The 16,138-nt window shown below is 61.3% G+C and overlaps 1 protein-coding gene across 1 annotated transcript in view; it reads right to left on the bottom strand.

The window, feature by feature from the left end:
- The window catches only part of MROH1 (maestro heat like repeat family member 1), a 78,872-nt gene extending 64,217 nt beyond the window's left edge, over positions 1-14,655 (bottom strand). Inside the window, 8 exon segments of the mRNA XM_069882077.1 lie at positions 167-259; positions 2,502-2,642; positions 4,075-4,226; positions 8,499-8,597; positions 10,358-10,520; positions 10,735-10,866; positions 11,370-11,515; positions 14,312-14,655. Coding sequence (XP_069738178.1) covers positions 167-259; positions 2,502-2,642; positions 4,075-4,226; positions 8,499-8,597; positions 10,358-10,520; positions 10,735-10,866; positions 11,370-11,515; positions 14,312-14,333 — 948 coding nt within the window. The 5' untranslated portion in view covers positions 14,334-14,655.
- Positions 14,656-16,138: the final 1,483 nt, after the last annotated feature.

The following is a 16,138-nucleotide window of genomic DNA, read 5'->3' as shown; positions in this document are numbered from 1 at the left end:
GGGTTGAGTCCCCATCCCTGGTTTGAGGGACGCGTGGCCGAGGTGCTGAGGGCCACGGGTCAGTGATTGATGGGGACGGGTGGACTCGATGATCTGCTGGGTCTCTTCCAACCTGGTGATTCCCACCCCACCACCGAGCTCCTCCGGGTCCCTTCTCGAGCCTCACCTGGGGGTGCAAGGTGCCCAGGAGAGGATCCAAGAGGAGGTCCAGGCTGCGGCTCCCGACGCTGACCGAGGCCTCCAGGATCTGGCAGAGACTCTGCTCGGCGAGAAACCCCCTCGTGGTGACCCCCCAGGAGAACCTCGGGGGCTCCAGGCGAGGAGAAAGGTCCCTGGGGTGGGTGGGAGCCTCGAGAATCGAGACGGTGGCCACCGAGGGGTATATTGGCCACCAAGAGGCAGCGTTGGCCACCGAGAGGCTCCAATGGCCACCAAGAGGCTCCAATGGCCACCAAGAGGCTCCAATGGCCATCAAGAGGCAGAGGTGGCCACCGAGAGGCACCGTTGGCCATTAAAAGGCAGCGTTGGCCACCAAGAGGCAGAGGTGGCCACCAAGAGGCACCGTTGGCCATTAAGAGGCAGAGGTGGCCACTGAGAGGTAGCATTGGCCACCAAGAGGCAGAGGTGGCCACCAAGAGGTACCATTGGCCATTAAGAGGCAGCGTTGGCCACCAAGAGGCCCCAATGGCCACCGAGAGGCTCCAATGGCCATTAAGAGGCAGAGGTGGCCACCAAGAGGTACCGTTGGCCATTAAGAGGCAGAGGTGGCCATTAAGAGGCTCCAATGGCCATTAAGAGGCTCCAATGGCCACCGAAAGGCACCGTTGGCCATTAAAAGGCAGCGTTGGCCACCAAGAGGCTCCAATGGCCACCAAGAGGCACCGTTGGCCATTAAAAGGCAGCGTTGGCCACCAAGAGGCTCCAATGGCCACTGAGAGGCTCAAATGGCCACTAAGAAGCTCCAAATGACCACCAAGAGGCTCCATATGGCCACAGAGAGGCCCAAATGGCCAACAAGAGGTCCCGGTGGCCACCGAGAGGCTCCAAATGACCATGGAGAGGCTCCAAATGGCCACCGAGAGGCTCCAAATGACCATGGAGAGGCTCAAATGGCCAACAAGAGGTCCCGGTGGCCACTGAGAGGCTCCAAATGACCACAGAGAGGCTCAAATGGCCACCGAGAGGCCCTGGTGGCCACCGAGAGGCTCCAAATGACCATGGAGAGGCTCCAAATGGCCACCGAGAGGCTCCAAATGGCCACCGAGAGGCTCAAATGGCCACCAAGAGGCTCCAAATGACCATGAAGAGGCTCCAAATGGCCACTGAGAGGCTCCAAATGGCCATGGAGAGGCTCAAATGGTCACCAAGAGGCTCCATATGGCCATGAAGAGGCTCCAAATGGCCACTGAGAGGCTCCAAATGGCCATGGAGAGGCTCAAATGGCCACCAAGAGGCTCCAAATGACCATGGAGAGGCACCAATGGCCACCAAGAGGCTCCAAATGGCCATGAAGAGGCTCCAAATGGCCATGAAGAGGCTCCAAATGGCCATGGAGAGGCCCAAATGGCCATGGAGAGGCTCCAAATGACCACGAAGAGGCTCCAAATGGCCACCGAGAGGCTCCAAATGGCCACCGAGAGGCTCCAAATGGCCACTGAGAGGCTCAAATGGCCAACAAGAGGTCCCGGTGGCCACCGAGAGGCTCCAAATGGCCACCGAGAGGCTCAAATGGCCACCAAGAGGCTCCAAATGACCATGAAGAGGCTCCAAATGGCCACCGAGAGGCTCCAAATGGCCATGGAGAGGCTCAAATGGTCACCAAGAGGCTCCATATGGCCATGAAGAGGCTCCAAATGGCCACTGAGAGGCTCCAAATGGCCATGGAGAGGCACCAATGGCCACCAAGAGGCTCCAAATGGCCATGAAGAGGCACCAATGGCCACCAAGAGGCTCCAAATGGCCATGAAGAGGCTCCAAATGGCCATGAAGAGGCTCCAAATGGCCATGGAGAGGCTCAAATGGCCACCAAGAGGCTCCAAATGACCATGGAGAGGCACCAATGGCCACCAAGAGGCTCCAAATGGCCATGAAGAGGCTCCAAATGGCCATGAAGAGGCTCCAAATGGCCATGGAGAGGCTCCAAATGACCACGAAGAGGCTCCAAATGGCCACCGAGAGGCTCCAAATGGCCACCGAGAGGCTCCAAATGGCCACTGAGAGGCTCAAATGGCCAACAAGAGGTCCCGGTGGCCACCGAGAGGCTCCAAATGACCATGGAGAGGCTCCAATGGCCAACAGAAGGTCCTGGTGGCCACCAAGAGGCTCCAAATGACCACGGAGAGGCTCAAAGGGCCACCAAGAGGCTCCAAATGACCATGGAGAGGCTCCAACAACCACCGAGAGGCTCCAATGACCACCAAGAGGCTCCAATGGCCACCAAGAGGCCCCGTTGGCCACCGAGGGGCCCGGTCCGGTGCCACCGGAGCTGGGGAGTCACCCACCTTGGAGATGGAGAAGGTCTCCGGGTGCTTCTTGTAGAGGGCGAGGACACCCGGCAGCAGCTTGGGGAGCTGCTCCTCCAGCTTCTCCGCAGGCATCAAGCAGCTCATGGGGCCCAGAGCTTCCACCACGGCCAATCGCAGCTGCAAGGAGACATCCCCGCAGCGGGCTGGTCACCTCTGGAGAGGACAACCAGCTCCTGGATGGAGAACTGGTTGGATTGAGGACCCAGAGGGTGGTGGGAGATGGAGTTGACTCCAGCTGGAGGGACAAGGGGTGTCCCCAGGGCTCGGTGGTGGCTCCAGCCCTGGTCAAGGTCTTCATCAATGACCTGGATGAAGGCATCGAGGGCGCCCTGAGCGGGTTTGGAGATGACACTGAGCTGGGTGGATCTGCTGGAGGGGTTGGAGGTTCTCCAGAGGGATCCGAGCAGGTTGGATCCATGGGATGAGACCAACGGGATGAGGGTTAACGAGGCCAAATGGTGGGTCCTGCTCTTGGGTGTCACCAACCCCGAGCAGCTCCAGGGGTGGGGAAGAGCAGCTGGAAGGTCCCTGGAGGAGAAGGACCTCCAAGGTTGGTTGAACAGGAGCCAGCAGGGGCCCAGGGGGCCAAGAAGGCCAAGGGCATCTTGGCTTGGAGCAGCCCCGGCGTGGCCAGCAGGTCAGGGAGGGGATTTATGGACTCGGTGAGGCCACATCTCAAATCTGGGGTCAGTTTTGGGTTCCTCGCCCCAAGAAGGACCTTGAGGGGCTGGAGCGAGTGCAGAGAAGAGCAACGAAGCTGGGGAAGGGGCTGGAGACCACGAGGAGCATGTGAGGAACCTGGGGGGGTTCAGCCTGGAGAAGAGGAGGCTGAGGGGAGACCTCATTGCTCTCTGCAACTCCCTGAGAGGAGCTTGTGGAGAGGAGGGAGCTGGGCTCTTCTCCCAAGGGACACAACGAGGTGGAACGACCTCAAGCTGCACCAGGCTGGACATCAGGGAGAACTTCTCGGAAAGGACCATCAGGCCCTGGTGGAGGCACCAGGGAGGGGGTTGAGTCCCCTTCCCTGGAGGGGTTTGAGGTGGACGAGGCGCTGAGGGCCATGGGTCAGTGGTTGATGGGGCTGGTTGGACTCGTTGACCCGCTGGGTCTCTTCCAACCTGGTGATTCCATGATTCTAGGACCACGTGGAGCCCGGACAGAGCAGCCCCCAGTGGCCTCAGAGCTCCTCATCCTTCCAGAAGCTTCCGAGAAGAAGCTTGGAGAAGGTTTGGCCCAGTGCGGGGTTGGCCGAGGGCGCTCCAGAGGTCACCCAGGCTCGAGGACGACCAGAACCCGGCCATGGAGATGACCTGAAGGAGCCTCCAAGAGCTACGGAAGCACCTCAAGCTCCACTTGACACCATGGAGACACCATGGAGACACCAACCCACGACGCGTGGGACACGAGGAGCGGAGAAAAAGCCTCCAGAGCTCAACCAGAGCTGGAGCTTCTTCTCCTGGGACCACATCCTCAAGGAAGGATGTTCCTCAGGTTGGTGTCCCCCTTGCCAGAACCCTCCGGAAGGTCCCACCGGGCCCGATCTCCACACCTTGGCTTCGCGGTGGTGCAACCAGCTGTTGAAGAGGACCTCGTAGGCGCTGAAGATCTCGTTGGAGAAGGTGTCCTTCCTCACCGTGGGGTCTGGAGCTTTGTCCAGGTTGGCCAGGTACTCCTGGATGCTCTCGCTGAAGTGTTGAAGAGCTACGAGAGACAGAGAGAGGTTAGATCCCACCTAGATCCCAACTCGGGAGGTCTCCATCCAGCTTGGGAGTCCTCAGCTCAAGGAGGACGTGGAGATGGTGGAGAGAAACCAGAGGAGGCCACGGAGATGATCCAAGGGCTGGAGAACCTCCTGTGTGAGGCCAGGCTGAAAGAGTTGGGGTTGTCCACCCTGGAGAAGGCTCCGAGGAGACCTTAGAGAGACCTTCCAGCACCTGGAGGGGCTCCAGGAAAGCTGGGGAGATGCTCTTGATCAGGGAGTGGTGGGACAGGAGGAGGAGAAGAGTTTTGAGCTGCAGGAGGGGAGATGGAGATGAGATCTTGGGGAGAAACTTTCTCCTGGGAGGGTGAGGAGACCCTGGACCAGGTTGTCCAGAGAAGCTGTGGCTGCTCCATCCCTGGAGGGGTCGAAATCCAGGTTGGATGGAGCTGGGAGCCCCATGGCTGGAGGGCAGGAGGATCTGCAGAGGGACCTGGATCCATGGCTGGAGGGCAGGAGGATCTGCAGAGGGATCTGGATCCATGGCTGGAGGGCAGGAGGATCTGCAGAGGGAGCTGGATCCATGGCTGGAGGGCAGGAGGATCTGCAGAGGGGTCTGGATCCAGGGCTGGAGGGCAGGAGGATCTGCAGAGGGGTCTGGATCCATGGCTGGAGGGCAGGAGGATCTGCAGAGGGATCTGGATCCATGGCTGGAGGGCAGGAGGATCTGCAGAGGGATCTGGATCCCGGGCTGGAGGGCAGGAGGATCTGCAGAGGGGTCTGGATCCATGGCTGGAGGGCAGGAGGATCTGCAGAGGGATCTGGATCCATGGCTGGAGGGCAGGAGGATCTGCAGAGGGATCTGGATCCATGGCTGGAGGGCAGGAGGATCTGCAGAGGGATCTGGATCCCGGGCTGGAGGGCAGGAGGATCTGCAGAGGGGTCTGGATCCATGGCTGGAGGGCAGGAGGATCTGCAGAGGGAGCTGGATCCATGGCTGGAGGGCAGGAGGATCTGCAGGGGGAGCTGGGTCCATGGCTGGAGGGCAGGAGGATCTGCAGAGGGATCTGGATCCATGGCTGGAGGGCAGGAGGATCTGCAGAGGGAGCTGGATCCATGGCTGGAGGGCAGGAGGATCTGCAGAGGGACCTGGATCCATGGCTGGAGGGCAGGAGGATCTGCAGAGGGACCTGGATCCATGGCTGGAGGGCAGGAGGATCTGCAGGGGGAGCTGGGTCCATGGCTGGAGGGCAGGAGGATCTGCAGAGGGATCTGGATCCATGGCTGGAGGGCAGGAGGATCTGCAGAGGGATGTGGATCCATGGGCTGGAGGGCAGGAGGATCTACAGAGGAGGGTGGAGGAGGATGGAGATGGACAGAGAAGGACGGAGAAGGATGGAGAAGGACGGAGAAGGACGGAGAAGGACGGAGGTGGATGGAGAAGGATGGAGAAGGACGGAGAAGGACGGAGAAGGACGGAGAAGGACGGAGAAGGACGGAGAAGGACGGAGAAGGACGGAGGTGGACGGAGGTGGACGGAGAAGGACGGAGAAGGACGGAGAAGGACGGAGAAGGACGGAGAAGGACGGAGAAGGACGGTGTCTCCAGCCCAACCCCGGCGCCCACATTGCCAGCTGGGGCTGACCCGGAGCTTGGTTGCCTGGATCCCTCAAGCCCACGAGGTCAAGAAGCCACCACCACCCCCTGGAAGATGCGAGACGCCTCGAGGACACGTCGTTCTCCGGGTCCTCACCACCTTCTCCCACCCGGAGGAGAAGGAGAGGTTGCCAAGGGAAGAACCTCCCCAACCACATGACCCCACGCGCTGAGGACTTTCCCAACCTCAGCTTCCTCCTCACCCCCAGCAGATGGTTTCTCCTCAGCCGGCCACGACCAGGGACGCTGAGTCACTCGGTGACCTCAAACCCAACTTGGATCGTTGAAAGGAACCTCCAAGCTCACCCAGTTCCACGGGTAGAGACACCTCCCACCGGATCAGGGTCTCCAAGCTCCATCCAACGTGGCCTTGAGCATCTCCAGGGATGGAGAAGCCACCACCGCTCTGGACAACCTGGGCCAGGGTCTCCTCGCCCTCCCAGGAGAACGTTTCTCCCCAAGATCTCATCTCAACCTCCCCTCTTGCAGCTCAAAACGCTTCTCCTCCTCCTGTCCCACCACTCCCTGATCAAGAGCATCTCCCCAGCTTTCCTGGAGCCCCTCCAGGTGCTGGAAGGTCTCTCTAAGGTCTCCTCGGAGCCTTCTCCAGGCTGGACAACCCCAACTCTTTCAGCCTGGCCTCACACGGGAGGTTCTCCAGCCCTTGGATCATCTCCGTGGCCTCCTCTGGCCCCGTCCCAACAGCTCCATCTCCTTCTCCTGCTGAGGATTCCAGAGCTGGATGGAGAACTCCAGGTGGGGTGTCACCAGAGAGAGAGAGAGACCTCAGCTGGAGGGTTGGGGCCAGGGCTGGAACCCTCAGCAGGAGAAGGAGATGGAGCTGTTGGGACGGGGCCAGAGGAGGCTCCGAGGAGGATGCGAGGGCTGGAGAACCTCCCGTCCCAGGACAGGAGGAGAGAGTTGGGCTTGTTCAGGAGAAGAGAAGGCTCCGAGGAGACCTTGGAGAGACCTTCCAGCACCTGAAGGGGCTCCACGGTGCCTCGACTCCAACCGGACGAGGCAGGAGGTTGGGTGACCACAGGGCTGGAGGAGGACATCACGAGAGGAGCCCCGTGAGGGCCTGGAGGCCACCACAAATGCCACGTCCTCAACGAGGAGGAGGAGGAGGGAAGTGACCGGGATGAGAGGTGGCACCATCCCTGCCTCCTGGTGACTCCAACCAGGAGTGACTCCGGGCCCGCTGCAAGGTCCACAGAAGGCCAAGGTCCACAGAAGGCCAGCAGGGTCTCAACCATCACGTTCCTGCTTCTTCTCGCTGTCCCTCCTTCTTCTCCTCATCCTTCCTTGCTTTCTCCATCCCTCCTTCTTCTCCCCATCCCTCCTTCCCTTCTCCATCCCTCCTTCTCCTCATCCATCCTTGTCTCCACCTCCTCTTCCTCTCCACATCTCTCCTCCTTCTCTCCATCCCTCCTTCTTCTCCCCATCCCTCCTTGTCTCCACCTCTCCTTCCCCTCCACATCTCTTCTTCTCCTCATCCTTCCTTCCCCATCTCTCCTTCTTCTCCCCATCCCTCCTTCCTCTCTCCATCCCTCCTTCTCCTCCCCATCCCCCTTGTCTCCACCTCTCCTTCTTCTCCTCATCCCTCCTCCTTCTCCTCATCCCTCCTCCTTCTCCTCCCCATCCCTCCTTCTTCTCCTCATCCATCCTTGTCTCCACCTCTCCTTCCTCTCCACATCTCTTCTTCTTCTCTCCATCCCTCCTTCTTCTCCCCATCCTTCCTTCACTATCCCTCCTTCTCCTCCTCATCCCTCCTTCTTCTCCCCATCCCTCCTTCCCTTCTCCATCCCTCCTTCTCCTCATCCCTCCTTATCTCCACCTCCCCTTCTTCTTCACATCTCTCCATCTCTCCTTCTCCTCATCCTTCCTTCCCCATCCCTCCTTCTTCTCCTCATCCCTCCTTGTCTCCACCTCTCCTTCCTCTCCACCTCTCCTTCTTCTCTCCATCCCTCCTTCTTCTCCTCATCCCTCCTTCCTCTCTCCATCCCTCCTTCTCCTCATCCATCCTTGTCTCCACCTCCTCTTCCTCTCCACATCTCTCCTTCTTCTCTCCATGCCTCCTTCTTCTCCCCATCCCTCCTTCCCTTCTCCATCTCTCCTTCTTCTCCCCATCCCTCCTTCTTCTCTCCATCCCTCCTTCTCCTCCCCATCCCCCATGTCTCCACCTCTCCTTCTTCTCCCCATCCCTCCTTCTCCTCCCCATCCCTCCTTCCCTTCTCCATCCCTCCTTCTTCTCCTCATCCCTCCTTCTCCTCTCCATCCCTCCTTCCTTCCCCACCCCACCCCCTGGGTCCCCTTGACCCGAGCTGCGATGCCTTCGGCTCATCCGTGTCCTCCTTCCCCGAGGAGAAACCAGGACCCCAAACCCCACAATGAGCGACCACGCTGGAAGAGGAGACGGAGAAGACCACACGGAGCCGACCACCGTCCACCCCTCCCCACAGCCACCAAGGTCCCTTTCTCCTGGCCAGCCCGGAAAGGTCCATCCAAGCCCGTCCTCCAGCTCCATCCCCGCTCCCACCTTCTCTGGGATACAGGGAACACCCCCCACGGCACATCCCCCACCCCCGAGGTCTCCGGAGAAGGTAGAAGGTCCTCACCGTAGCAGAAGACGGACTTCATGTGGTCCTGCTTGGCCATGGCCAGCATGGGCAGCATGGTCCCCAGGATGGAGTTGAGGAACGGGACCATCCCAAACACTGCGAAGGAAGCGGGAGAAGCTCGTTGGAGCCACCACGAAGCCACCTCAGATGAGACCCAACGGCATCACACGGGGACCCGGTCCCTCACGGTGGCCCCTGAGGACTTGGAAGCCGCCGGATGAAGACGTGGAACGGGACCCTTGGCCAGTTCCGGAGGACACGGAGCTGGGAGGACGTTGGGATCTGCTGGAGGGGTTGGAGGTTCTCCAGAGGGATCTGAGCAGGTTGGATCCATGGGATGAGACCAACGGGATGAGGTTCAACGAGGTCAAGTGTTGGGTCCTGCTCTTGGGTGTCACCAACCCCGAGCAGCTCCAGGGGTGGGGAGGAGCAGCTGGAAGGTCCCTGGAGGAGAAGGACCTCCAAGGTTGGTTGAACAGGAGCCAGCAGGGGCCCAGGGGGCCAAGAAGGCTGAGGGCATCTTAGCTTGGAGGAGACACGGCGTGGCCAGCAGGTCAGGGAGGGGATTTATGGACTCGGTGAGGCCACATCTCAAATCTGAGCTCAGTTTTGGGTTCCTCGCCCCAAGAAGGACCTTGAGGGGCTGGAGCGAGTGCAGAGAAGAGCAACGAAGCTGGGGAAGGGGCTGGAGACCACGAGGAGCCTGTGAGGAACCTGGGGGGGTTCAGCCTGGAGAAGAGGAGGCTGAGGGGAGACCTCATTGCTCTCTCCAACTCCCTGAGAGGAGGTTGTGGAGAGGAGGGAGCTGGGCTCTTCTCCCAGGGGACACAACGAGGTGGAACCACCTCAAGCTCCACCAGGCTGGACATCAGGAAGAACTTCTTCACGGAAAGGGTCACGGGGCCCTGGTGGAGGCACCAGGGAGGGGGTTGAGTCCCCATCCCTGGAGGGGTTGAAGGGCCGGGTGGACGACCTCGCTCCTCCAAGCCCTTGGAGGTCACGACCACGTCCAGAAGGTGGGGATCAGCAGATCTTTCCCCAGCCGGACCTGTCAGAAGCTCCATCCTAGAAGAATCACTTGGAAACCGGGTCCCTTCGAGGAGAAAAGAGCCCAACGGGGAGTTCTCCGAGCCTCATCGAATCGGAGAATCATGGAATAGGTTGGGTTGGAAGGGACCTCCAAGCCCATCAAGCTCCAACCATGAGCAGGGACACCTCCCGCGGGATCAGGGGCTCCAAGCTCCATCCAACGTGGCCTTGAAGCCCCTCCAAAGATGGAGCAGCCAACTTTCTCCAGGCTGGACAACCCCAACTCTCTCAGCCTGGCCTCCTCCTCCAGGAGGTTCTCCAGCCCTTGGATCATCTCCGTGGCCTCCTCTGGCCTCGCTCCACCAGCTCCAGGTCCTTCCTGCTCCGAGGACTCCAGAACCGGACGGAGAACCCCACGCTGGGTCTCACCAGAGCAGAGAAGAAGGGGACAACCTTCTCTCTACCTGCTGCTCCCTCAACGTCGGAGGCAGCCCAGGTGGCTTCTGGGCTTGGAGCTCACGTCGGTGGCTCCCGTTGAGCTTCTCCTCCCCCTTCCAGCCTGGATTGAAACCACCGATTGAGCTGGGAGCTACTCTGGGTCCCACCAGCCTCGTGGTGGGAGCCGTTGAGGTCCTCGTTAGGACCGAACCGAGCTTGGAAGAGCCGGTGGGAAGGTTGGACTCGGCGACCTTAACCATCTTCTCCAACCTCCACGATTCCATCGTCCCAGCGAGTCTGGTGGGTTCCTGACTCGAAGAACCGCTCGGGTTCCACCTCAACGTCCACCTCCACCCCCCATCCCACCTCCAGGGCCCGTCCCGACTCACCGTTGGCCACGGAGAGGTTGGCGAAGGTCTGGACGACGAAGAAATGGGGCAGGATCCCCGGCTGGAACTTGCTGAGAACTTCCTCCATCACCTTGTTGATGAAGCGTTGGCCAACGGCCACCAGGACGTCGCTGGCCGCCTGCTGCCAGTCCCTGATCATCTCCTGGGACGGATGGAGGTGGGACCCACGTCACGGTGGGCACCAAGAGCCTCGCGAGGACCCACCGGCTTCATCTTCATCTCCTCCCAGAAGAACCCGACCCCGTCGGCTGTTCCCACCACCATCCGACCTCCATCCCACCGGCTCCGAGGGCACCCGAGCAGCCCCGACTCAAGCAGGAGGCCCGAGAGCATCAGGAGAAGGTTTCAGGTCCTACCTTGGACTTGGTCATCTCGTGGGAGGCCAGGAAGATGACCACCTTGGCCATGCTCTTGTCCAGGAGGGAGATGTTGCTCCTCACGATCGTCTCCATCGCCTTGAGGATGATGACGCGGTGAGGGTAGCCCAGCTGCAAGCACCAAGGAGAACGTGGAGGGTCACCAAGGTCTCCACCAAGGTCTCCAGGAAACCCAGAGGTCCCTCCAGGAAACCCAGAGGTCCCTCCAGCCAACCCAAGGGTCCCTCCGGCCAACCCAAGGGTCCCTCCGGCCAACCCGAAGGTCTCTGTGAAGCCCAAAGGTCCCTCCAGCCAACCCAGAGGTCCCTCCAGCCAACCCAGAGGTCCCTCCAGCCAACCCAGAGGTCCCTCCAGCCAACCCAGAGGTCCCTCCAGCCAACCCAGAGGTCCCTCCAGCCAACCCAGAGGTCCCTCCAGCCAACCCAGAGGTCCCTCCAGCCAACCCAGAGGTCCCTCCAGCCAACCCAGAGGTCCCTCCACCCAACCCAAAGGTCCCTCCACCCAACCCAAAGGTCCCTCCACCCAACCCAAAGATCTCTCCACCCAACCCAAGGGTCTCAGGAACCGTTTCTCACCCTGGAGACCTTCGGGGATGGCCCTGGCGAACCTCCTACCTTGTCGTGCTGCCGCAGATACTCATCGCAGGCGTTGAGGATCTCCTCGGGCTCCGACTCCCCCAGGTGGCACAAGGCCTTGTAGATCTGCTCCTGGACCAGCGGGTCCTTGTCCGTGGTGGCGTCCATCAAGGTGGTAGCCAGCCCTGAGCGAGAAAAGCAAGTTGAGGAGGTTCTCCACGCCCTGAGCATCTCCTGGAGATGGAAAACAGCGTCCGTTGTGCATCCTCAGCCCTCAAGGTTCTCCTCCATCCCCGTCCCTCAAGGTTCTCCTCCATCCTCGTCCCTCAAGGTTCTCCTCCATCCTCAGCCCTCAAGGTTCCCCTCCATCCTCAGCCCTCAAGGTTCTCCTCCATCCTCGTCCCTCAAGGTTCTCCTCCATCCTCGTCCCTCAAGGTTCTCCTCCATCCTCGTCCCTCAAGGTTCTCCTCCATCCTCGTCCCTCAAGGTGAAGAACCTCAAGGGATGAGGATGGTGGAGAACTCTGGGGATGGAGGAGAACCTTGAGGGACGAGGATGGAGGAGAACCTTGAGGGACGAGGATGGAGGAGAACCTTGAGGGACGAGGATGGAGGAGAACCTTGAGGAATGAGGACAACGGAGCCCTCAGGGACACCCAAGAGCCAGCGCCCCTGCTCTGAGAGAGCCGGGTAACGAAGCCACGTCTCTCTCATTAGGTCCTTCGAGCTAACGAGGTTAATTAGTTTCAGGCCCGATGCCTGCAGGCACTTGGCAAAGAGCCCGTGGAGCATCTCGGGGCCAACGGGGCCTCAGCCCTTCTCACAGGATCCTGGGTTGGGTGGGAAGGGACCTCAACGTCCATCCAGTCCCACCTCCCGCTGGACCAGGAGCTCCAAGCTCCATCCAACCTGGTTCCTCACACGCTCCTCGTGGTCTCCAGCCCCTTCCCCAGCTTCGTTGCTCTTCTCTGCACTCGCTCCAGCCCCTCAAGGTCCTTCTTGGGGCGAGGAACCCAAAACTGACCCCAGATTTGAGATGTGGCCTCACCGAGTCCATAAATCCCCTCCCTGACCTGCTGGCCACGCCGGGGCTGCTCCAAGCCAAGATGCCCTTGGCCTTCTTGGCCCCCTGGGCCACCACTGGCTCCTGTTCAACCAACCCCCCAGGTCCTTCTCCTCCAGGGACCTTCCAGCTGCTCCTCCCCAAGCCTGGAGCTGCTCGGGGTTGAGATCCAAGAGCAGGACCCAACGCTTGAACCTCATCCCGTTGGTCTCAGCCCATGGATCCAGCCCAGATCCCTCTGCAGATCCTCCTGCCCTCCAGCCATGGATCCAGATCCCTCTGCAGATCCTCCTGCCCTCCAGCCATGGATCCAGCTCCCCCTGCAGATCCTCCTGCCCTCCAGCCCTGGATCCAGACCCCTCTGCAGATCCTCCTGCCCTCCAGCCCTGGATCCAGATCCCTCTGCAGATCCTCCTGCCCTCCAGCCATGGATCCAGCTCCCTCTGCAGATCCTCCTGCCCTCCAGCCAGGAATCCAGATCCCTCTGTAGATCCTCCTGCCCTCCAGCCCTGGATCCAGCTCCCTCTGCAGATCCTCCTGCCCTCCAGCCATGGATCCAGATCCCTCTGCAGATCCTCCTGCCCTCCAGCCCTGGATCCAGCTCCCTCTGCAGATCCTCCTGCCCTCCAGCCCTGGATCCAGCTCCCTCTGCAGATCCTCCTGCCCTCCAGCCATGGATCCAGATCCCTCTGCAGATCCTCCTGCCCTCCAGCCCTGGATCCAGATCCCTCTGCAGATCCTCCTGCCCTCCAGCCAGGGATCCAGATCCCTCTGCAGATCCTCCTGCCCTCCAGCCATGGATCCAGATCCCTCTGCAGATCCTCCTGCCCTCCAGCCCTGGATCCAGATCCCTCTGCAGATCCTCCTGCCCTCCAGCCATGGATCCAGATCCCTCTGCAGATCCTCCTGCCCTCCAGCCATGGATCCAGATCCCTCTGCAGATCCTCCTGCCCTCCAGCCATGGATCCAGATCCCTCTGCAGATCCTCCTGCCCTCCAGCCCTGGATCCAGCTCCCTCTGCAGATCCTCCTGCCCTCCAGCCCTGGATCCAGATCCCTCTGCAGATCCTCCTGCCCTCCAGCCAGGGATCCAGATCCCTCTGCAGATCCTCCTGCCCTCCAGCCATGGATCCAGATCCCTCTGCAGATCCTCCTGCCCTCCAGCCCTGGATCCAGATCCCTCTGCAGATCCTCCTGCCCTCCAGCCATGGATCCAGATCCCTCTGCAGATCCTCCTGCCCTCCAGCCATGGATCCAGATCCCTCTGCAGATCCTCCTGCCCTCCAGCCATGGATCCAGATCCCTCTGCAGATCCTCCTGCCCTCCAGCCCTGGATCCAGCTCCCTCTGCAGATCCTCCTGCCCTCCAGCCATGGATCCAGATCCCTCTGCAGATCCTCCTGCCCTCCAGCCCTGGATCCAGATCCCTCTGCAGATCCTCCTGCCCTCCAGCCCTGGATCCAGATCCCTCTGCAGATCCTCCTGCCCTCCAGCCCTGGATCCAGACCCCTCTGCAGATCCTCCTGCCCTCCAGCCCTGGATCCAGCTCCCTCTGCAGATCCTCCTGCCCTCCAGCCCTGGATCCAGCTCCCTCTGCAGATCCTCCTGCCCTCCAGCCCTGGATCCAGATCCCTCTGCAGATCCTCCTGCCCTCCAGCCCTGGATCCAGACCCCTCTGCAGACCCTCCTGCCCTCCAGCCCTGGATCCAGATCCCTCTGCAGATCCTCCTGCCCTCCAGCCATGGATCCAGATCCCTCTGCAGATCCTCCTGCCCTCCAGCCATGGATCCAGACCCCTCTGCAGACCCTCCTGCCCTCCAGCCATGGATCCAGCTCCCTCTGCAGACCCTCCTGCCCTCCAGCCATCACCAACCCAAGGCTGGAAGCCCCTCCACCTCTCCCACCGCGCTCCCGAGCTCACGTTTGATCCGTGACTCCGTCATGCTCCGTGTCCTCAGCTTCCCCACCAGGAAGAGGCCGTTGGCACCTTCCCAACTCTCGCAGCCGAAGCTCCCCGGGGAACCTATTTTTCCGCCTCCGATTCCCACCGAGAAGACTTGGTGGCCCCGGTTCGGGGCGGGGGAGTCGCCGTTGGGAGCGACGGAGACGTCCGACGGAAGCCGCGGGGAAGGTGGGATCCCAGCCCGAGCTCCTCATCGGCTTCTCCCGCTTCCATCGGATCCCGACGTCGGCCCTAGAGAGCTCGGAGCCCCCAGGAGAACATCTCCACCACCTTCTCTCCTCCGCGTTGGCCTTCCTCACCTGCCCGTGGGAGAAGATCCCGCGTCAGGCTCGGAAAACTCAACCATCCCCGCTAAGTCCCGAGGAGTCCGAAGCTCCTCGATGGAAACCAGGTCAGAAGGAGCTCTAGGAGCCCCGAACGTTTCCTTGACCCCTTCCAAGGGCTGAATTCCAGGGAAACCAGCTTGGAAGGAGCTCTAGGAGCCCCGAACCTTTCCTTGACCCCATCCAAGGGTTGAATTCCAGGGAAACCAGCTTGGAAGGAGCTCTAGGAGCCCCGAACCTTTCCTTGACCCCTTCCAAGGGCTGAATTCCAGGGAAACCAGCTTGGAAGGAGCTCTAGGAGCCCTGAACCTTTCCTTGACCCCTTCCAAGGGCTGAATTCCAGGGAAACCAGCTTGGAAGGAGCTCTAGGAGCCCTGAACCTTTCCTTGACCCCTTCCAAGGGCTGAATTCCAGGGAAACCAGCTTGGAAGGAGCTCTAGGAGCCCTGAACCTTTCCTTGACCCCTTCCAAGGGCTGAATTCCAGGGAAACCAGCTTGGAAGGAGCTCTAGGAGCCCCGAACCTTTCCTTGACCCCTTCCAAGGGGCTGAATTCCAGGGAAAGCAGCTTGGAAGGAGCTCTAGGAGCCCCGAACGTTTCCTTGACCCCTTCCAAGGGCTGAATTCCAGGGAAACCAGCTTGGAAGGAGCTCTAGGAGCCCTGAACCTTTCCTTGACGCCCTCCAAGGGCTGAATTCCAGGGAAATCCAGCTGGAAGGAGCCCTGGGAGCCCTGAACTGGGCTCTGCTCATTCCATGACCCATTTCCAAGGGCTGGAATGCAGGGAAACCAGGCTGGAAGGCCCCACCCCCCCCCCCCCGTCCTGCCCCCTGGATCCGCACCCAGGCCCGGGGGGGGGGGGCTGGAAGCTCCTCGGGAATTGGGGGGGGGGAGGGGGGTACGACTTGGGGGGGGGGGGAGCCCTGGGTGTCCCTCCCCCCCCCCCCAGGGTCCCCGCTCCCCCCCCCCCCCCCCAGCGCCCTCACCGGATCGGGACCTGCTCGGCGCCGCTTCCGGGTGCGGAGGCCACGCCCCCTCCTGCCGTTAGCCACGCCCCCTCCGCCTGGGCGGGTCACGTGACCAGCCGCCCCTCCCCCCCCCCCCCCCGGCGTGGTCTAGCCACGCCTGCTCTGCCTCGTCAGGTCATGTGACCACACCACCTGCGGCTGGCCACGCCCCCTCGGCCTGGTTAGGTCATGTGACCACCCCCGGCCACGCCCACTTCGCCTGGTCACGCCAGGTGACCACGCCCCCGTCCTGGTTGGGTCATGTGACCACGCCCCCTCCACCTGGCCACTTCCTGCTCCGCGTGGTCAGGTCATGTGACCACCCCATCTGGCCACGCCCCCTCTGCCTGGTCAGGTCATGTGACCACCCCATCTGGCCACGCCCCCTTTGCCTGTTCAGGTCACGTGACCACGCCCCGGCCACGCCCGCTCCACCTGGCCAGGTCACATGACCACG

This window comes from Phaenicophaeus curvirostris, unplaced genomic scaffold, assembly GCF_032191515.1.
Source record: "Phaenicophaeus curvirostris isolate KB17595 unplaced genomic scaffold, BPBGC_Pcur_1.0 scaffold_75, whole genome shotgun sequence".
Classification (NCBI taxonomy): domain Eukaryota; kingdom Metazoa; phylum Chordata; class Aves; order Cuculiformes; family Cuculidae; genus Phaenicophaeus; species Phaenicophaeus curvirostris.
The sequence above is the reverse complement of the archived record's forward strand: the minus strand, read 5'-3'. Positions and strand labels throughout refer to the sequence as shown.